This window comes from Podarcis filfolensis (assembly GCF_964270895.1).
Source record: "Podarcis filfolensis genome assembly, chromosome: 2".
NCBI lineage: Eukaryota > Metazoa > Chordata > Lepidosauria > Squamata > Lacertidae > Podarcis > Podarcis filfolensis.
This window is the reverse complement of record NC_139605.1, coordinates 95,550,919-95,574,505: the sequence shown is the minus strand read 5'-3', so window position 1 is coordinate 95,574,505 and position 23,587 is coordinate 95,550,919. Positions and strand designations below refer to the sequence as shown.

The following is a 23,587-nucleotide window of genomic DNA, read 5'->3' as shown; positions in this document are numbered from 1 at the left end:
ACTGACTTCAGGAAACTAGGAGACTTTTTAGGGAGGCTTTTCAGAGGACAGCTTTCTGCAGCAGGAACTTTGGATCGGAACTGAAATATTTAGCATTAATAACAATATTGTTATGACTCAACAACAGTATTTGTCTGTGTTTGGTGGTACACAATACAGTGCTCTGAAAGAAGAGAAGATGTTCAGGCCCCTAAACTGTTTGACCTAACAGGCCCCTAAACTGTTTGACCTAACACCACAGCCAAGATGTACAGCAGCTTCTGAAGCAATACATCCCTTGAAAAAGCTCAAGGCCTTGTTAACACTCTTGTTATATATTTTGATGTCAAAGGTTTACAATCTTGCTAATCTGGAGGGAAAATCTTTTGACATGCTGGTTTGGAGTTATTCATAGGAAAGAAGGCGAAACAAATGTATGATTGCATATATGATTATAGTAGTTCGTAGGTAGCCCCTTACAGCTAAATTTAGAAACTTAAAATAAGGAAGGTTGACAGCCTGGGTAGACAGGGCCAAGGAACACAAACTCTTTAGTGTGCCAACATGTACACTGGCATCGTGTATATTTCAATTCTACCCAGAATGAAAGTTAATTCATTGAACAGAGCCAAACCTTACTGTTTTGGTGCATGTGTAGAGTCATGCAGCTAATCCTAACTTTCAATGCAAGTCCACATTTTATTAGCTTCTAAAAAAAGACAGGCAGGGCAAACTTAAATGAACAGTTTGATGTGTTGATGAAAAGTTTCCATTTTTACCATGGTAATTGGCCTTGCAATGCTTCAAGATAAGAGTTCACATGATTTAGGAGTGAGTTTTGGATTGATGGGTGTTTAGTGTATATCATACTTCATGTGATGGGCAGCATTCTATGTTGTTTGGGGTCTGCTATGCCAGTTGAATTTTATAATGGACCAATGGCTGTATAAATAAAGCTGATCTGATGCTTCAAGATCAAGTGTATCATACTTCACATCTTTTCAGGAACATAGCAAGTAGGAATCTCTGTTAGAAACGCTCTGGGTATTCATACCATCATTCCAGGTGCTAAAATATAACATAATATTTTTACAACCACATCAAAATGGTTGTCCCACTGGAAGCCCTCTGTGATGAATGAAATTTGCTCAACAGCAAAAGCACAATTCAACCTATGCTGAGATGTCAAATCATCCTAAATTTTAAAAAGCAGAGATGAGAGATAAAGGTTGTATGGGCAGTCACTATAATGAAATGCCATAAAACTAGAACCTAGGCAATGATGTAATGGTCTGAAATTTTTCATCTTCAAGGGTTTAAACATGACCCTTTTAAGTTCAGTCACTTAGAAACAGGTGCTTTGGAAGCTTTGAAAGGAGATGAGGAAGACCACTATGCAAAGTTCACCTAGGCACATAACAATGGCAGTTCAGATAAAAATTTTTAGTAACTCCTGAGGATTCAACTGAAAAACCTGGAGCTAGTTCACACATTCAACAAAAATGGGGAAGTGGCAGACATTCAACTTTGAACATAAAATTTAAAGCGGAAACGGCTGGTTTTCATTCATGCTCAGATGCATGAGTTCTATCATGACTTCAAAAGGCTAGATTCAAGCACAAGCTGCAACTGTTTATGAAGTTTACTTATGATAAACATATGAATCGACACTTTATAATGAACCTTTGCTGACCTATCACAAGTGCAGATATCCTGTCTGCTCAGCAGTACCAGTAATCATCACGAGGTAAACACAATCAGTGCTCAGTGTTATGTCAGCACTGTTTAATGGGACACGCAAGAGGTCACTGCAACAGTTCCTTTTACTATATGATAACTGTCAGTTATGTATCAAACACTTAGGTTTCCACTGCATTTCCCATTCCACCAAAGAATGCTCAACAACACCCTGCCAAAAAGCGTAGCCATTTTCCGTTGTCTTCTTTATGGAGCCAAGAAAATGCATAGTACATTCTGGGATGTGATCCAGAAATTCTTGTGTGAGCAGAAAACATCTATTACCACCAGGTTAAAAGACTATCTGAACAAGTACGCCAAATGTGAAATGCCACAATTTATTTATTCTACATGATGTTGTAAAAGCTCAAAGAGTAGGAGACACAAAGGATGAATGGCAGGTGAATAATTGGCAACAGCTAAAATCCTTGGCCACAAAGAACATTTTCTGCTCCCTTTACTATTTCCCAATCCCTGGTTTCTGCAGTCACACATATTAACCTTATCATATTTGCAAATTCTAAGGCCATCTGGACTTGAGCTATCCCAAGCTTCTTTGATTGTGGTGGGACATGGCCTCTCCCCTCCCAAGTCTGAGCACCTGCACAATTGCCATGGGTTTTCCTTAGCGATATAACCACAAAGCATTTGGGTTGTGTGTGTGTGTGTGTAATTTATTTGCAAGCTAAGGAAATGGTTCCCTCCAAAATATGGTGATGTATATTGTATAAAATATAAACAGAAATGCAGGTTGTGGTGTCCAGAAATATAATGAAATTTTTATTTACCTGGTGATGCCATCCATAATTATGATGAAGAAGTCACAATATGACTCCTCTTCCTCCTCCTCCGCCTTCAGAAACATATAGCACATGTGTGCCTACCAACCATATAAAATGTGGTACTGCCTGGACACCTCAGCTTCTATCATATCAAGTTTGGGACTTTCAAGATGGAGAGAAAAGGCAACTTTGACAGAGACGGTAGATAATACCACTATTCACTGTTTGCTGTCTGAGCTCCCTTTGAATGAGCATATATAGCCACTTATTGGAAGACCTTGCTTCTCAGCCATGCCAATGCCACTAGTTCAACAATGATTTAAAGTATTATCATACTAAACCCATTAACTGATTTGGCAGCAGCAACTGTATAACCAAAGTGAACAATGGGAAAAGCGAATCATATGGCTGAGTAGTGCTTCCTGTTATATATCATCTCTATATATTTCCTGGAGGTCGGGAATGGCATGGGTCCATGATAGATCCTGTCCACCTTACAATTCTGTTATGCCACACATGAAAGTACATCAGCTTTAATTCCAATATGTGCAAATAGCCAGAGGCATCATTGAATAATCCTATTATTACACTGGTTGAAAGGAAGAGCTGTAGAAAAATCACCACAGGAAAAATTCACCACCTTAATATGGTGATGACTCAGTCTGCAGGCCATGCTTGCTAAATCACCCTGTTGCAAGAAAGGATTACCCAGAACTGTCATACTCATACTCTATTGTATCTAAGTAGCAGAAACCTGGTTTACAGGTAAGTGCATTGTATATGTGCATCCATACTGTTGATCCATATTGTTGGTTGTTACACTTACATTCATAAGATAAAGCAATGATACGAGCAAGAACAGAGATTTAAAATATAAATCTCCCCCTTCATTCATTTTCGGTATCAGGTACGAGATTTTTCATTCCTTATGCTTAAATTCATCTGGTACAGTGTCGTAAAACTACCCAAAGAGATTTAGCCAATCAGCTGAGATTAATCAGTGGGTCATGGGTGCCAGTAAAGAAACATTTTAAAAGAAAAAAGAGCACTGCAAGGAGAACAACAGGTTTAAACATGACACCTCTCAGCACACTAAAATAGTGACATCTCTCATAGCACATTTAGCCTCAAGTTCTTGAGCTACATTGTTGGAATGAATAATCAGCAAGAGATCTCACCTCATGTTGGACTGGTTCATGCTTGTTTGTTTGTTGGAGCAACCAGAAGGGCTTGAGCCAAGAACATAACAAAGACAATATGCAAATAGCCCCTAGCTGCAATCTAGAGAGTGATGGGGGTAGTATTTTCAAGAGCAAATATTATCTAAATGTTTAGGTAGTGCTTTGTTTGTGGTAGAAGATTTGTTATCACAAGTGATTTCCAAAACAGCCCACTTATCAACACTATTTGAGCTAATAATTCCAAAAACAGCAGTGATGGCAGCCTCTGGAGTGAAACACACATCATCCTTGCAAAATGAAGAATAGCAATAATGGTGGTGCTTTCAATCCATACAGGAGAAGTGAGGAGTGGGATGGGGTGTCTGCATGCTGACTCACATGTACTAGATCACCTGCACTGGGCAGCAGTTGTGGCTTCAATCTGCAATCCAGTCTTACTCTCACTTGCATAATCTAAATGAGTTTGCAAAGAAAATAACCAAAACCGCAAGTCAAATTTACTAGCTAGACATTAAAGGAAAGCCCTATCTACAGGGTTATTCATGTTACATAATTCAGTTCCTTCTAATAACTGCTACCTTCCTGCTAGCAATTGCCTATTATGCTCTTCTGGAGCTGTTTGAGCATCTACTCTCCTTTTTCTTTCTCCCCTCAGAGGGCAGAGTTGCAGAAGGCGAAGAAGGGCAATGTTAAGAGTTAAGTTTCAACCCCTCCACAAAAGCAGAGCTGAACTAGGATGAATAGCTGTATATTGTGTTTTTGGGAAGGGGACTGCTACAGGAAATCAGAACAAGTTTATTAATGGGATTAAGACATTCAGTCTAATAACATAATGCATAATTTAAAAATTTCCCCTTTCCCCCTGTATGACCTGTACCTGATTTAAATTGCAAGTTTTTGTTGTTGTTGTTTTGTTTGCAGGGTATGGAGAATTAACTATTTCTTTTCATTTTAAGTGCTATTCCTCAGGCTATAGCTCTTTGATTAAAGTAGACTATAAATAAAAAGTAACAACCAAAATAAGCAAATTTATGTGAGAATCTATTCTACAAGCTCTCACTGACTGGTAACATTATTACAGAAAGCCTTCCAAAAGGAGAAGTGCAAGAGCCACTTATTTATAGTTTGCGAAATCTTGAGAACTCAATAGTTTACCTTGTAAGCAATGCTGTTGAGCACTTTCATAGCCAAGTCCGAAACATCTGGGTATGGGTCAGCAGCCAAGTGTAAGAGGACTCTCCAAATCTGTGTGTAAACACTGTTGAAAGAAACTCCTAGAAGCAAAAGGGAAAAAAAGGAATGTATTTCTGAATTAAATCCTATGGCCAATTTATCATATTATATACTGATCTTATAACTGTGACAATGTCCCAGACTCATTTTATTATTTACGGTTATTATTTATATAACAGCATCAGGATATATGCTGGTTTGCATATATTCACAGGCAAAAGATAAATCCCTGCCAGAAGGAGATTACAATCTCTTTAATTAATGAGTATGCTTTCAATTTACTACTAGACATAGAGACTCAGAGGTCAAATTATAAATGCTAATAGAGTCTAGTTGTATGACTGGTAATGATTCCTGGACATGTTATTTTACTTGAATATGAGCACATTAGCAGTCTCAAATAATCTACAACCCAGATTTAGACTGTATTTCATAACTGTGACAGGATCTTTGAAAGCTGAGCTCTCTTATTCATTTAAGATAGATGCTGTAATATGATGACAATGATTTTTTTAAAAAAAACCACACACCAACAGTCATAACTAATTGCTAATGAAATGGTACTGTTATTTCCCCAGGAGAATATGAAAAACAATACACATTGGAAAGAAAATCCCTCTCATCAGTATTGTGATTGCACCTAACATAATTTTTACACAACGTTTGGGGCAAAAGAATGACTTCTGATAGTTTAGTTGTGAACTTTTGCCCAATGACTTAGTCAGATGTGTATGGACTACACCCTCATTTATGTCTCTGCCTTGGTTAAATGGGTCAGTTTCCTTTTTGACAGGAAAAAAAGCTTTCAGCCTAACTTCTTGACTTTTCACTTGCTCATGCAGATCAAATGATTGTTTGATTGCCTGACACACAATGGATTTAGCAGTACATGTTCTAGCAAAACTTAATATTAGCTCCTCTTCACCATGTCGCAAAGGCAACCCTTTTCAAACTTCATGGTCCCATTCCTTTTCTGTATTTACCCAGGTGAGATGTGTGAGATGTTGGGGAGGAAGCCACTTCAATTACTTCAGATTGTAGGTAGGTTACAAATAAATGTACAAAGAGCGATATCTAAACTAAGTCATAATCAGATAAGATCCACTGAAATTATCCATTTGTTTCAATGGGTCTGCTCTGAATAATACAGATAATCATCAAAATGTAACAAACTACAGCCTGGCCATTGCTGCAACCATGCACAGAAGCATCTAAGCATCTCTTCCCATGCTTCCTAGTCCACCTGGATACAGCCAGGATTAATGAATGTGGTGTCCTCCAGATGTTTTGGACTGCAACTCCTATCTGTCCCAGGTAGCATGGTCAATATACAGGGATGATGGGAGTTGTAGTCTATATTATCTGGGAGGGGATGGTTACCCTAGCCTAACTTTTCCTTTGCAATGTGGTACCAAAATCTTTACATTCCCCTGTTTAAAACTTGCTCACTTGCTTAGTACTTGCTCCACCAACTGTGTGAAGAGACTTTTTGTTTAAAGGTGCCCAGCTTGCTTTAGCAGTCATGGACTCTGACTGAGTGTGGGAGACAGAGGTTCCACTGAGCTGAATCAGAGGAGGACAACATGATCTTCTTGGGCTGTAGAGGTACTGGTGCAATGGGCTTCTCTTGCACAAATGCTTCTTAGTATGTAATCTGGGGTTGGTCCTGAGAGCAATTCACTCTCCCATCTTTAATCCCCAGCCTCATCCAGCTGAATAAGGGGAGTCTGACCCCAGGGTCATGACAAAGCTCAGCTTTGGCTAGTATCTTCTCACCCTACTTAGTCTAGAACTTTCTGCACACAATTTGTATCTTTTGTTGTGCCAGACTTTGAGATCATAGAACAAACCTGACTTTTGGCACGTGTGTTCTGGAAGGCACAGGAAAAAATGATGAAAGTCAAGAAGATGCCAGCTGTCAATGCATCAGGCAGCTTGTACCACCAGGAGAGCTCTCTACAGCCCTCTTCTCCCTGATCAGCATTCTGCCTCCTGTGCTCTTAGTTCTGTGCAGAAAGTTACATAAGGACTTCTGGGAAATCTCAACTGTTTGAGATTCCTTTTAAAGTTCATGAAAGACCAGGGGTGAGGTGGAGAAGGAATCTGTGTTTCAGTATTCCAGCACTCTGTACTAACACACACCAGCACTCTCTTATGACAGAAGAAGAAAGAAAGAGCTCACACAAAAGACTTGGTTTTAATATATCTGATCTTTTTAAAAAAATGGAATTCACCACTGCAATTCCTCATTCACTCACTCACTGAGGAGAACAGAGGGAATTTCTATGAAGAATTTTTTGACTCATTAGAAAGTGTACCCCCTACCTCCCTATACATTATTTTATTCCCCCCCCTTTAGTGAAAGGATTGCTCATAGCACTGATTCACATGAATGACGCATCCAAAATTGCTTCGTGTCAAGCTTGAACCAACTGAGTCAGTGTGCTGATGAAAGGAAATACTAGCAGCAGGGGGGGTGGGGAAGCTTTTCTACTTCTGCATAATGGAGTACAATAATAAATAAAAAAAGGGATGCAGAAACAAAGCGTGAGGAAGGAGTGTTATACGCTGCAAGTTCATCTAAAATGACAGCTCTGTAATTAGCTGGGCCAATTCAACACTGGTTAAATGGACCTTGCAGTACAGAGTTGCAAAATGATTCCTTTTAGCAATGAACATGGGAAGTAAATTGCCTTCTTCATTGATAGTTTTTGGTTTTTATTCAGATATGCATGGCTCTTCATTCAATTTAACAGCCATGATTAGGGCAGTACAAATGGTTTACATCTTTCTGCCTCACCACGCTAAGTACTGAAAAGGGCATGGCACACAAAAGTTGAGATAGCTGCGCTGTCATTTAATTTCCCACCAGTGCCTGGCTTAGTCAGAGATCAGAAGCTGGAGGAATCCAACACTGCAGTCCCTAGTTGCACAACAATGGATGGGGCCAAAATTCAGAATTTCCTCCATTCTAATTACAAACTAACCCAAGTTTGTCCTGGCCCATAATTAGCATGCCTAAGTGTCAGTCATCTTCATATCCCCTCCTGCTTTCCTACCACCCCAAATTTACTGAGCTGGGGAGAGGGGAGAGAAAGGGTAGGTAAACTAGAGCTAAAGAAAGCTAGGGACCCTGAAGAACCCACCTTTAAGTTATTACTGTGACCCTGCAACCCAGTGGAGATTAAATCAAGTTTAATTTCTTGTCTTGATGGTTTGAGCAGGGAGGAATTAAGAGCTACAGATCCCAGCATTCCTGGCAACACAACTGTGTCATCAGGAACAAAGTGAGAACCTTTTCAGATGCCAGTTTACCTCCTCTACACATACCCCTGGTAAAACTGGGAAAGGCCACAGGGAAAACTAGAGATGGTGGGAAGCTGGCAAAGATAAAAACCAGAGCTTATTGATAGTTATGGTGCATGGGATTCAGTGAGAGTGAATAGCCATATGACATATGTAAAATAAATTTTATAAAAATCTACCAGCTATTATTTCTTTTACTATTTTGTTGTGTTAACTAAATTGCTCTTTTATATCATGCATATTTTGCCAACATGGCAGGCAATTAAAGTAGGATTGCAACATTTAGTGAATTAAATGATTAACCAATTTTTTATTATTTATGAAAATGGTGTCCTGACCAATCAACCAGCACATTTATTTATTTAACTTATTTTATTTTTAAGTGCAAATGTAAAACCTGCTGATAGCAAGTGCCATCTTCAATGAGGTACTCCCATTTATGCCACCTAAAGTGTATACAATTAATTTACTAAGATTTGTTTAATTGGGTGATACACCCGACATTTCATCTGCTTTAAAATGAGAGCACAAATGACTTGTTAAATCTGCATATGAGAAAAGCAATCTAAATATGCATGCTTGTGGCAACACACATCATTTTTGAAAAGTTCCCCACTTTTTCTTAAGCCTAACCAGTGTGCTGTAGTTGCTAAAGTGCCACGCTAGGACCAGGGAGACCAGAATTAAAATCTCTGCACAGCCATAAAGCTCCCTGGGCCAGTCACTCTCTCTTAGTGTTATAAAGCTTTAATGGAATGTTGTGTGAGGTTAAATAGCAGAAGGAGGAAACTGGACAGTGGATACTGACTTGAGCTCGTTGGAAGAACAGCAAGATATAAATGTAATAATAATAAAATGTAATAAATGTTATCTTTCCTCTCCTTTGCATCTCATGTTTTACCTTTTCTTATCCTAGCCCTACAAAGACCATAACTTCACTCTCTGAACAGTTACATTATTCTGTAAATAGCATTATGTATAGGTGGATTCCTAAGTACACTGCTTATAACTCCCGTTTCCCCATCAAATCAGGCAAACCCCAGGCTTGATGGATCCTGGAGGTTTCAGAAAACTCATTTCCAAGGCAAACCACATTTTGCTTGGATAATTGCATTAGCATAAAAGCACAAATACAGTATGTTCAAGATGAGAAAGGGCTAAAAATGGGATTCAGATATCATTTGGATATGTAGCAAAAGGTAGACCTAAGCACAAAATTTGGTGGAGTTGCAGTGTTCTAGAGAAGCAAAATGCCTCAGCCTGACCCACTTATGGGAGTGCTATGGCCTCACATAGACCGGAAGTGGGGTGGGGGAGAGGATTGTTAAAATGCATGCATTTGCAGAGGAGAAGCGAATTTATGCCTATTGTGCTAGAACAGGGTGAGCAGAAGACAGATCAGGATCTAATGGTAGATCACTGTGTGATTTGAAGTAGATCAACACAGATTTCTGACCCCCAGCTGTTTTACAAAGATGACAACAAATTGACTCCTTGCCCTTAAACTATGTTGAAAGAATGAAGAAAGCTGGAAAGGGGTGTGTGTCTGTGTGGGTGGGTGTGGGTGTAACCAAAATTGATTTTGGTGTAGATTTATTGTGAGCTCAGTTCAGTTCTGGAGCTCTAAATAAGTTCCTGGGCTCAGAATTATATAATTCTAAGGATATTTATTTTACAGCAGACTGTTGCAAAATTCTAATTCGTTGCAGCATTCAGCTGTGATGTCAGGGTCAGGAGGGTTGGATTCACCCCACCCCACCAACTGCTATGAAATAACAATAAATTTCACATTTAGCAGCATAACAAAAGGTGCATATTAAGAAATGATAATAAACAGATTGCAACTGAGAGAAAAGGCCCCATGCACGAAAGCATCAAAAGGCTTTGAACATATGAAACAGCCTTATATGGAGTCAGAAGACTATTGCTCTGTCTAACCCAGTATTGTCTACTTTGCATGTCAGTGGTTCACTGAGGTCTCAGGTAGAGGGCTTTCGTAGTCTTGTTGCCTGAGATCCTTTGAACCAGAGATGCCAGGAAAGAAACCTGAGAACAGATGCATGCAAACCATGTGCTTTACCATGGAGCTATGGAGCCATTCCTCACATGCTTTTATCTCCAACCTGCCCCTCTCTATGCATAAATTACTACTTGTTCAATATTGCCTTTCCCCACTCTCCATATACTGAAGAGACTCTATGGCTGACCTGAGAATTAGTCTAGGCTAGTCAGCTACTTGCCATGAGCTAAAAAAGCTAACTGCATCCATGAAGGTGCCCTATACAGAGTCAAACACTGGCCCATCTCAAGAAAGGATCCAAAACTCCATCACCGCACCAGCCACCCATAACTTTCACTTCCATTAAGGCTCTTAACAGAGATAACACACCTGGAAGCCCACTTGACAACAATGGAGTGCCATGCTCCAAGTTACTTGCCCTCCGTTAAGAGGTTGGAGCTTGGGCCTATTTGGATGGGCTAAGACTCTTGTTAGACAACATCCCTCTTCCCTGGGAGTTTGCCTAGGGAGCTATTGGGTACTGTGAACAACCTGATCCAGCCACACATACCCAGGAGTCTATGCTTGCTTTTTGCTTCTCAATACTGCCTCATATCCCAAGCCAGTCTCCTCTAGACCTTGTTCAGCACCCAGAATGAGCTCATAGTCTACCCTGAACAGTACACTGCCAACTGCACAAATGGTGTCACACAGAAAGTGCAACTTTTCATTGCCTAGAAATCCATAATAATCTTACAATGTTAGTGTCAATTATGTGTAAATGGTCTGAGTCCATCTAGCTCATGAAATTCTTATTGTGGCCTTTGGTCCTGAACAAGTTATCCCCCTCCTGCCCAGTGTAATTGAGAAGAAATTTAAACAGGAGAGAATGGGTTGGAGTTGACAAGATTCCGAAAGTTTACATAATCTGCCATTCAGGTCAACTCAAGCGCAAACCTATGGACCGAGTTCAGGTTTCCTTTTTTTTTTACCATTTCCTTTAGGATGCAGCAGAGGCAAGGCTGGAAGATGCATTTGAAAAAGGAAGGAGGAGAAAAAAAGAAATCATGGAGGAAGAAGAAAAACCCCGGCCTTAAAGAGGTAAGTGCTGAAAGTAATGGGATTCCGTGTAAGTTATGAATTTTAAACACTTCCATAAGCTATGTCGTTTACAGCTGGATATGAGCTGTTCCTGTCTGAATATGAATGAGGAAGGCACTAGAGAGCTGCTTTTGTGCTTCAAGATGCTCTCACTCATCTCATTCCTAGGCTATGTTTTTCAGCTGTGCTCTAAAACTCTTTTAAGACACATGTAAATAACAAAATATGCACCTCTTTACATTAGCAGAAGACTATGGAGAAATACCCACAGGAACTGAAACAGTGGGCCATTTTATGGGGCTGAGCTAAAGTGGGGGGCCCCCACTTTTAAGAGAAACTCTTATCCCCCTTCAAAAACTATGCCTTATCAGCGGGCAGGGCTCCAAATAAGCACAAAGGCAATGGAATTATTTCCTGTCCTCGCTTACTTGGCTTTGCAATGTTATCATGTAGCCAAATTTCAATGGCTGTGTGACCATTTGTCATCATCTCAATGTGATCGATGATTAGTTAGAATCATAGTCTAGGAGCAATATTGTGCTTTATGCTCTGGAACGGTCTGTGTGAGTTTAATATCTGACCAATTCACTCTTCCTTAAAAATCTACATTACTTTAGTCTTGGGACTGGGATGATTAACATAGCAAGCCTGAGTAATTTAGCTACAACAAACAAACAATCCTACAGGAACCAAAGCACTGTAATCCTGCCATGCTACTCTTATAAGAAAACAGACATGGAAAACTGCCTTACACCTGGGTCAGACTATTTGCCCATCTAGCCCATGGTTTCCCAAGGCCTCAAGTTTTACAACTCAGCCTTATAACAGGAGGTGCCAGGTACTGAAACTAGGGCAGGGCCAAGCCAGTAGCACTTTTCTTTCCTGATCTGGGTGGTTCGACCTATTTCCCCCTTTTCACCTCCACATAAACACAGGAGCTAAGTGTCGAGGAAATGTCTGTGGCACATGAGTTAACCATGTCCATTATGATGCAAAAGGAGCAGTTGTTCTAATTGGGTGCTTTCCTGCCCTGCCCAGACAAAGACTGGAAATGAGGTGAGGTGGGTGTAGCAGGGAAGGTTGTAATGGTAGTGGAGGAGAAATAAGAAAGCAAGGTACAAGAATTCTGTCTCCATCCCAATCCCTGCTCATCTTTGCACAAGCTCCATGGATCACTTAGTTAACTGATGCACAGATTCAGACTGAAACATGAATACAACTGGCTTCATATAGAGTTCTCCATAAGCCCTAGAAAACAGGGCAACAGAAACTGAAGTAACAGTCAGCCCCACTCTCTAGTACAGAGCTTTCCAAACTTTTCATGTTGGTGACACACTTCCTAGCCATGCATCATTTTGCGACATAGTAATTCAGTTTTACTAGCAAACCAGAGGTTAAACTAATGCCTTTTAAGAGATACGGACACACATTGTGCGACACACCTACACACTGCAGCCAAAACACTAATGTGTTGTGACACACAATTTGGAAAGCTCTGCTCTAGTATATTGTAGCCAACATAGGTGTTACTATCAACAAGGCAGTGCATCAAAACTAAAGTCAAATATAAACACCCAGTTTTCTAGGTAAGAATGCTGGAAGCAGCTGCAAATTCCAATCAACATTTGGTTCTTTTGCTGGGATTGTTAACCATGGAAAATGCATCATCCCCTTTCAAAAAGCTGGCACACTCTCACACACAAATGCAGCTGTGTCATTGTTCTGCATCCACACAAAAAACTTCAAACAAATTTCCCATCTCCTTTTGTCAGGTTGCTGTCCACTCACATTAAGAGCCTATGTGCCGTTACAAAGAACTCCTCCTCAAAGCTTTCCTACCATACTCTGCAGAATAGAGATGAGGCGGCTTGGAAATGTGCAGGCTCACCTATCAGTGAATTAAGTGAAGAGTAGGAGCTGACTCTTCTCATCTTGTCAATGGTCTCAAAAGACAGGATATACTCTTCGTTCTCAGGGCTGCCCAAGGTGCTACTGGCACTGCTGCTGGTGCTCAAGTTCCCAGGAGAAAAGGCAACAGAGCTCCCAGCTGTTGAAGACAAAGAATAAGTAAGGAAACACTGAGAGAAGCAAGTGTGCAAGGACAGTATTCCTTGGAGTATCAGTGTACAGCAGGATTTCCCAAACTTTCGAGTACATTGACCCCTCGATGTGCCAATAAAGTTGTCATTGACTCCAACCCAAATTTTTAGGAACATAAATGAAATAAAGTCAAGAAATATCAATATATGATTAACATTTCTTAATCACCCATCACCATGACCATAAATCATAAAATTGATGTGTTGTAATATTATCTTATTAAATATAGAGATTCATCATTGGCAAGGGAGGTGTGCTCTGTAAATGCCTATGCCTATATTTCTGAGGCTCATAGCTCTCAATTAATTTTTTGGCATTATGCCTTGTAAACTTCTTTTTCACTCCTAGGCCCTTTTCTTGACCCCCAGGTCTTCATTCATTTCCTGCATGATTGCATCAACCACAGGGTGTCGGTATTAGCGGCTGTGGAAAATCTTGCTCTAGAGCAGTGGTTCCCACTTGGTGGCCTGCAGACCCCAGGGGGCCCACATAGGAGGTCCATCACACATACCCACCAACATACCCACCAATGGGATGTCTGGGACATCTCATTTTGGGGGGCCGTGCTCTCATGCAAGAGCACAGCACTCAAAAAATGTGCTTTTTGGTGCTGTGCTCTTGCATTGGTCACATGACTCACACGTGAGCACATCCCTGTTTTACACTAGAGGGTATGGTGGCACCAATAACATATCCAAAACTACCACAGAGATGTGAACATTTTCAAAGGTCCATGGCTTGGCTTTTGAAAAACAGGGTGTCTGCAGTACAGCGCTAATTAGGAACCACTACTCAAGTTATGGGAAGAGCAACCCCAAGATATAAAGACAGGCTAGTTTAATATCTCTTTAAAAAAACAACTGGGTACACTGGAAATTGCAAGCAGAAGGGGCTTACTGTGCTATTCTTCCATCTTGCACTCGCAAAAAGCTAATCCTGAGGGTCAGAGGACCCTCTAGAATGTGATGGGTGCATTTCTAGAGGAGGGGGAAATCACCCCAAATCACATGCAAGCATCATGTGAACTTCCCTGTCCCCTTTCAGCACCTCCCACGCCCCTTCCAACCTTGTTTTGGAGGATTCCCTGACCCTCTTTAACATGGGGCGGCAGTGGGAGGAGAGTGGGAGGAGGCGGGAAAGTGCTCTTCTGTGAATTCTCTTCCACTCATGTTTTCCGGATCTAATCCTGCATCACATCACTTAGGTATGCCATCCAAACTTTTATAGGCACTGAGTCGGTTCATTATTGCTGTGGTTGGAAGCAATCATATGAGTAAGCTTTGCATACATGCATGCAAAGAGTAAATGATAAGAGAATCCTGAAAAGCAAACTTACATTCTTCATTCAAACTGAGATTCTGCAGAGACTTATTCAAATTCCTTACTGTCGTGACTGCTCTTATATTCCCGTAGGAGCTGACAGAACGGAGTTTTGGTGTGCAGGGACTGTCTCGCACTGGAGTCAGGCTTCCACCTTCTATGGAGACAATATTGTTATTCATTTCCTACCCCATTCTCCTAACACCCAGGAAGAGGATCACAACTTTCTGTTTTTAGCATGATTGTGGCCTAATATTATACAAAGTTGGGCTAGGCCTTGGTAGTCCATAAATGGAGATGAAAACTAACTACTGCAAGTACCCTTCTTTGGCATTAGGAGAATACATCCTCCTGCAAACAAGACCTAAATCTGAGTTACTGTTTCTATCTGTTCATTTTAGACTTTGCTGACCAAGTGCTGTGCAGGCTCCATTAACTCTAATGGGACTAACATGACAATCCAATTTAAAGGAATGTGGCGGGGTATGATGGTGAGGTGTGAGGCTAGTTAACTTTTCTGTAACAAAAGGTCAACCAAAGCTTTAGGGTCCTCCCGCCCCCGGCCAAATGCTTAGCTGCAGGAGTTACAGTATACTATGAGAGCCTGGCATTTCAACTGTTTTCCTCCTTAAGAGAGATCCAAGAAGCATTTGTGCTGTATAAAAGCTTTAGAAATTCTGTGCCAGATATAGCTGGGTCTTGATGCCGTAGATAAGATGCTTCTTGTGCATTTTATTTACATAACAGCTTTAATTTATCCTGAGTAAACACGTTATTATTTTATTCAACGGCAACAAGAAAGACAAGGGAATGGGAGAGTAGGTTTTCATATTTTTTAATATAATCCACTCTTTCAGACAAAGGCGCTATTGAATTACTCATTGCAGGGAGACAACTGTATTTTCATCTAAATTATCTGACAGGAGAGGTTCCCAAGTCCCCAGAGATTATCCAGGATATTTAATATTTAAGATGACATTTCACGAAATAAAAGGCCAGCAACAATTTATCCAGATTTCTGTATTTCCCAAATTAAGAAGAATGTACAAAGAGAAGGAAGAGAAGAGGAGAAGCGATAGAAAACACTGACCCAGTCCACATGTCACAGTAAGAATAAACCCTAGCTTCATATCAAAGTTTGCTTAGAATAAAACAAACCATGACTCCTCGTTTGGATGTAATGCTAAAGCAGGGACTGTGGTTTGTTGCTCCTGCTTGTGCTAGGGGAGAACTGAAGTGGGAACTATTTGTCCTTCCACAATAAATCTTTAATCTACCATGATGTGTGAATGGAGCCAATATGAAGCCCTCATTTGACCTTCACACACAAAATCAGTTTTTTTGGGGGGGAAGGGTTGCCAAAAATATGTGATTTAGCCAATAAACTGCCCTCCCTCATAGAATTACCTTCCACAGTTTTATTATAATTTTTTAATAAAGAAAATGATGTATTACCTGGAGCAGCTGGTGATGGCAGTGCATAGTTCTTTTCTTCCTCCATAAACTGCAAGGCAACAGTGCAGAAATTGCTTTCATACTGGACCACAAGGTGACTCAGTGCAACCACCAACTCCTAGGGAGAGGGCAATGGAGGAAAAACAGACTTCTGAACACTGTGTGCATGTGAAATAACTGACAGCAAAGAACTGCAAAAAAAACCAGGGAAGATCTCATTCACCTGATAATATAACGGAAAAGCAGACACCCATCTGCAAGTCAACGTTCCAGGACTACTCAAATAACAATGTTTCGGGTCTTGAAGGCAAATAAACAAATTGATGCAGTAATCTCCACTCCAAATTCTAAGGTTAAGCCAATATATTTCTGAATTTAACCTAGCTAGTCCAGGAGCAAGAGTGCTATTGAAACATTCTGTTCACAGCTCAGTGTATCTTGTAAAGCAGGGAGGAGGACCTGTTACTATGACTCCTGCCATCCCTGACCATTGGTCATACTGGGGGGACTGATGGGAATTGGAATCCAACAACATCTGGGCTGTGACAGGCTCCCCCATCTCTCCTGCTTTATTTATTGTGTTGAACATTTTGACTTTAAAGTACCAACAGCAAAAAGGCGAAAGATTTATACGATCTGAAGAGAAACCAGAGAATCCGAGACCAGGGAGAAGAGTCGATGGAAGAAGATTGGAAAAAATTTAAAATATATTTTTAAAAGTATTGTAAAATTAATGAATGTTAGAAAGATGCTGGAATGAACCTACATGGTCTTAGCAGAAAGGTTATAAAGAATTAAGTTAAAATGGATTGTTGATGGGTTAAAGTGTAAAATTTAAGGTTAAATTGCGTTAAGATAAACTATGGAATAAAATTTGAAAAAGAGGGAAAGGACTTGCTGAAACAATTATGAATTAAGAATACAAAAAGGGAGGTGTGAGGAAGTCATGGAAATAAGTAAATGAAAGATAAAGATATGAAAATACTGGATGTTATTGTTTTTAAATGTTATTGTTTAGCTGTATTGTTTTTGGGTTTTCTTTTTTCTTTCTTTTTTCTTTTTTTCTCTCTTCTTTTCTAGCATTGTATTTTTCTGTATTTTTGAAGTATTGTAATTTATTATTATTATTATTATTATTATTATTATTATTATTATTATTATTACTGTTCGTTTTTCTTTCTTTGTAATTGTTAAACTTCAATAAATATTTTTTTTAAAAAAAAATAAAGTACCAACAGCAAATATTATCAATCCTCAAAATAGCATACAGCAGTACAGTACTTTACAAAGTTCCCTTTTGTGAAAATGCTGTAGAAAGATTCTATATTATTATTATTATTATTATTATTATTATTATTTGAATTTATATACCTATACCTGGAGGTCTATTTTGTGAGCAACTTTAAATAAAGCAAGCAACAGAATCAAGTCCCTGTGAAAGCAGCCTTCTGACAAAATGAATACCCATTTGTCACCTCAAGTGGGGACGAGGGCACTTTTTATACTTGGCTTTGTGAAGCATTGATTTTTCCTTCACTTTAGTGTGACGATCTTAAGAAAGCTGGAACATTTGACTCCAAAGTGAATTCTTTGCAACGAAAGATCTTTCATTATTGGCTACTCTCTAACTTTTTGATGCAGCCGAGAATTGTCAAACTGATCTACTGCTACTGGAAGAACTGAAGGGGATGGGAGAACATTGTGCCATTCTTCTCTGGTCCATTCAAGCTCCTCTGTAGGACATAATGAATCATAAAAAGGGCAAGGTTCTTGTGTGACCTCTTGGGTCATGGTCCAGACCTTAAAGCCTTGCCAACCTTTTCTATGATGATTCCAAGAGTTACAGAAATAGCATGATGCCCTGTTAGAAATGCATAACTGTTCACAGTGGTTCACAGTCAGCTCAAAAAAGAAATCAAATCTGACATTGGGCAAGCAGAACCTTGGTGGTTTAGGGGCAACACAACCTGCTACTTATTTTCCGTGAAAAAGGCAAAGATTTCTTGGTGGGAAATATTGAATTCTGCAAGACTAGCACAGAATTTTGTTTATTCTATCAAAGTCTCTTGTTATTGTTGTTTAGTCATTTGTACAAAAGGATCAGAAACTTACCAAGGCATTTTCTTAATAGCCCTACACAGTACTACCAATGTCCTATTTACCCAAACAGACGCTAGAAAAGATGAAATGCATTTTGCCTATGATAAATTTGACAAGACTAGGCAAGAAGCTCTGGTCACAATGCTTCTCAGTGCTATCAAGTGACTGATGTGCTACTGCTCTAAAGTGGGAGGTTAGAAAAAACAATCTTCAAGGGACTATTGTTTCATCTCAACCCTCTCCCCACCAACCCATTATGGAAAGCTCTTTGCTGAATAGAACTGTCCTGTTTCCCTCCTGCACTTGCAAAACTCATCCTTCTTCCTCTCGGAGGGCTGCCACATACTTCTTGTTTCCAGTAACAAATTAATATTTCATATTTAATTTGGTAGATTGTAATGTAAGACTCTGCTATCAAAAGGGTGATAAATAGGAAAGGACTACAGAGACAAAACGTGGCTTCTGTTTCGGGAGGAAGTAGCAAGAGCATCAAGAAATTCTGCAAAGTGTTGAGGTCTTGGAGAGAGAGGCCAGGACAGCTAATCTCATTTCCCTGTCCTCTTTTTTTTTTATGCAGCAGCTCCAAAATGAAAGTAGTGGCATACAAGCCTGACAGCTCTCTGCTGACAGATATCACTTTCCTTTGGCATTCAGCAGCACACTTTTCAATGATGGATATGGTGCCAGGTCTAAAATAATCCTTTTCTAATGCCTGGTCTTTCATTATTTTGTTATGCAATGCCCTTTTTCTGTTGCAAAGGGATTTCTCATACTGTACAGCAAATGAAATGCCATATTGATAAAGGCCTCATGCCTGGCCCCACTGGGCAAAATGAAGCAGCCTGACGTTCAGGTCAGACAAGAAAAAGCATTTTGTTTTTCAGAGTGATGGCCCCTGGGAGCTGTGATGGTAAAGGGATCCATGGCGTGTATGCCCTCAATTCAAGGTCAACTCCCCCCCACTGACCCTATACCACCTCTTGCAGTAAGTGTTCTTTATCACACTCTGGGTGATGAAGTTAATTTTATTTCCCCCAGGTCAGGGAGAAAAGCAGAACAATGTTATTCTTCAGGCTGAAAACAGAAAGGCAAGTGCAAACTGAAATTTACGTAAGCCTCTCAGGAAACGGAGAGACAAAACGGTTGACACGACAGGGCTTGTGATTCAAAGAAATTGTCAACAAACAGAGAACCAGTATGACCTGCAGGAGTGCAAAAACTTTCCCTGTTTCTCACATTGAGGAAATGGCACTTGCTTACATATGATGAAGCAGTCTCAGCAGCCAAAGATTCACATTGGCTAACTACCCCCCCCCCCAAACCATTCTGATGAAGACAAGATGTTAAAACAAGGAGAAACCAATGAGAAGTGGCCATGTGGGAGGTAAAATGGGGAAGCCTGCTGTGTTATCAATTTACTGTAAGGATTCTACTGGCACAAAGATCTAAGAAGACTTGCCTGCAGAAGCAGCAGTGTGTGAAAGCTGTACACCACGAACAAAAGCCAATTCCAAAAAACAAAGCACATTTTAGGACGGATAGCCATTGCCACTACCACATGTACACAAAGTATGCATATTCATCCTCATGAATCTCTCAAATAATGGCCTAGAGAGTGCCAGTTTGCGGACATGCCATGTTTTCTTTATTGCGTAATGCTGCCAGAACAGAATTTCAGAGTTAAAGTCTTATAATGGTGCTCTTTTTCTGCAGAGTCCATACCGGATGGACACCCATCATGTTGTGGAATAAGAGGGCTAGATTTAGACATCTGGGAATCCTAAATTACCCTGCGATTACAATACACTGTACAGAAACAACTCAAATGCCCGGTTTTAGAATTGTATTTCAATAGAACAGACATTAAGTAGTTTCCCCTGACCTGAAGAATCCCTACGGAATTTCTAATGAGAAAGGGGGAAACTCAGCAATACTTTTTTATTGTTTGCAATTAACACAGCACTTTGAAGCTAAAATAATTTATCTTGAAGGCATGCCACTATTATTTCCATGTCATCAAACTAAGGCTTACAGTGAGTCCACAGCTGATTTTATATTTTAACCTGGGTTTTCTCTTCAATACATGAAATAGTTATTGGGCTATTTCTGAAGACTATGCGTCTTTTGCCATTTAATGTTTGGCAATAGTCATGGGTGCAAGGATTCACCTTGTAATGTTTTAAAGCTGTTGTCATTCAGGGCCCTCACATGTTCATGACCTGCTCAAGGGAGGAAAAAGGAAACCTAAGCACAAATTGCCAAGGGACAGTCTGAACAGATCATATAAACATAGGATGAAGCTGCTGAATAAGGAATCTGATCATTGGTCCATTTCGTCCAGTATCGTTTACTCTGATTGTCAGAGGTTCTCTGAGGTCTCAGGCAGTGAGACCCACAGCTCTGCTAATTGGAATAGGCTGGAGGTTAAAACTGGAACATTCTGCATGCAAAGGATGTGCATTATCACTGAGCTATGGGTTTTCCCTGTTTTCAGTAAATCAAAGTTTTGAACAGCTGCAATGAACTATAAAAGTCAGTGAGGACAGGACTAACAAGCAGCAACACAGGGGCTCTAGCACCTACCCCTCCCAACCCCATGTTATACCTTTCGGACCATGGGACTTCCATCGTTGATGAGCTGAGCCAGCATCATGGCAACGTTGTGATCAATAGTGGTAGAATGATCTGTCCGCTCAGCCGAATTGCCTACAAAGGTGCCAAGGGCAAAGACTGCAGCACAGCGAACCTGAAAAAGAAACATAAATAATCTCTGTCCAACTTAAACTCTTAGCATGCACTTTGTCACTTGCATGTTTTAGTGCAAAGATGTCATAAGATAACATATCCATCCTATTGGAAAGGACTCCCAACATTAAGGACACATCTAGTAAGTAAATGCAGACATATGAGAACTATGTTTTTTTCACATGGCCAGTAGACCCTCAACACATCAGCTGAAATCTGCAATAGTTAACAGATTACAGGGCTGCAATAGTTAATAGAGTAATAAGTTAGTATAAGCTTTAATCAAATAAATTAACTGGGCAGGTATTCATGGGCTTCTCCTTCTCTTCCACCTTACAGTCCCCCCAATCTGCAAAATCAGCTCCAGAAAACTGAGAAATCCTCTGGAGTGGATTTTGGGCATGTACAGGGAGACAAAGACCAGAGGTTCTATTGCACCAACAGATTTCCATTGCATAAGAAGGCAGACATCACTGGATGTTGCCTAATACAAGTATTCATAAAAGCTACAAGTGGTGAGTGCTCTTTTAAAAGAGGCATTCTGTCTTTTCTTTTACATAGAAGGGAACACATATTAAAATATGACATCTGCTACAATGAAGAAAGCTTCCTTCAGAATTACTATTTTTACCCATATATAGAATTAATTACTAGATAAATCACTCAAAACTCATGAAATTAATTGACTAAGATTTCTTTTAATCATGTTCATGCCTTATTAGTTAAGATCTTCATAAATTAAACAGCCTTTGCAGCTGTTTCATTAGCCAGCCACTTTAATGGTTATTTGAATTGTTTTAAAAGGTGTTTTATATTTAATTGCTGTACACTTGCCCACATATGTTACATGGTGGTACAGAAATACTTTCATTAATAATTTGTTTTTAAAAAATGAAAGAATACTTTCAAAGTTTAGTGTTGTGTACCCTGATCAGATCAAGTAATATAGGGAAGTGGTTTTGGGTAGCTAAGGCAAGCACATGAACCACTCTCTCCACTGGATGCTGTATTACCTCTGGGATTGGATCAGAGAGAAGGCTGTAGAGCTTTTCATGGGCACTGTCCCTCACACCGCACCACCTCGCAGAGTCAAAATTCTGCCAAATTCGCCCCAAGCAAATAGCCACCCACTGGCGCAGAAGAGGATGTGGATCATTGAGCTGCTCCAGGCAAATGGCAATCAAGTTCCCTTGAAGACAGGCTTCCTATAACAAAGGGCAGAGCATGATATTTTAACGCGTTATTTGCCGATAAAACAATTCTAAGGAAAACAACTCTTTTAGAGCAGCATAGATGCATGGGGTAAGGTCCCTAACATTTTTATTCAAGATTATTAAGGAGGTCAGATGTAGAGCCATCCACACCATTCCTCAACTTTTACTCACCTGCCCGGTATTGTAGTTGTTGACAATCACTGCCAGAATAAAAGCTGTCATCGTCCTATGTTCAGCCTGAAAACACACACAAAAGATTGAGGATTAGATAAAATAATAATATTACCTTGAATATTTCAAGGTAAAGATATTATTATTATTATTATTATTATTATTATTATTATTATTATTATTAAAAAATCCTTCCTGCTGGAACTTGCCTCTTTTGACACTGAGGGTTCTCAAAGGTCTCCCTAACTTAACAATCCAAATTAAATGAAATAATGAAAATGGCCATGAAAATGACTTAATCTCATTTGCTTGTATGACTGCCCTTTCAAATAGAAGCGTGTAAATTCATTTAACTGTGGGTTCAAGCTTTCTAAGGGTACAAAGGTGGAAAGTGCTTTTAACTTTAAATCACAAAACACAACGTCTGCCACAACAAATAGACAGACACGTTTCAGACAAAATAAAAAGGTTGCACAGGATTTGCATCCTTCTCTAAAAGAATTCTGAAAATTTTCTGTCATCTCTACCTCTCCATGTGTCAAATACCTTTTGTGCTTCCAATACATTTAAAGAACTATATAAACATTTCCCAAAGACAGTACATTTCACATGCAGTGTGGGAAGACTGGAAATTATTTTGTATGACATTTTATTTTCCCTTAAGTGCAAGATTACAAAAATAATAACAGAGAAGAGAACAGTGCCCGACTGATTCATGCTAGCAACAGTAGTGAAGTTTTTAAAAAATACAAAAAAACCTACCAGGGCCCTTACTGCAACATTATTTTTCTTTAACAGGCTTAAAATACATTTATTGACAATAAATAACCCCTTTAGCTCATTTATTGTGGTTTCTTTCACAAGAAGAAATTAATACTGAGCAAAAGAAAAAGGTGTGCAATTTAAGATTCTTCTTTGATTTATGTGTCCCACCTTGTAAGAGTAGCCTGTTGGACCACATCAAAGGTCTATCTAGCCCAGGTTCTCTTTTCCCAACAGTGGCCAACCTGACCCCCCCCCCCCAGGAAGCCAAAAAGCAGTGAATGAAGATAATGCCCACCCCACCAATAACTGGTATTCAGTGGCGTACTTCCTCTGAACATGGAGGTTTCATTTAGTCATTATGGTTAATAGCCACTGATGGACCATGAATTTATCTAAACC

At 39.7% G+C, this 23,587-nt stretch overlaps 1 protein-coding gene across 2 annotated transcripts in view; it reads right to left on the bottom strand.

Moving 5' to 3' along the window:
* Positions 1-23,587, bottom strand: part of RPTOR (regulatory associated protein of MTOR complex 1) — a 304,516-nt gene that overhangs the window by 57,371 nt on the left and 223,558 nt on the right. For both annotated transcript variants that reach the window (XM_083598574.1, XM_083598575.1), the window contains exons 15-21: positions 22,424-22,489; positions 22,052-22,243; positions 20,899-21,039; positions 16,194-16,311; positions 14,755-14,895; positions 13,207-13,365; positions 4,835-4,953 (exon numbers count right to left, since the gene is read on the bottom strand). In XM_083598574.1, coding sequence (XP_083454700.1) covers positions 4,835-4,953; positions 13,207-13,365; positions 14,755-14,895; positions 16,194-16,311; positions 20,899-21,039; positions 22,052-22,243; positions 22,424-22,489 — 936 coding nt within the window. The remainder of the gene's footprint in view (positions 1-4,834; positions 4,954-13,206; positions 13,366-14,754; positions 14,896-16,193; positions 16,312-20,898; positions 21,040-22,051; positions 22,244-22,423; positions 22,490-23,587) is intronic.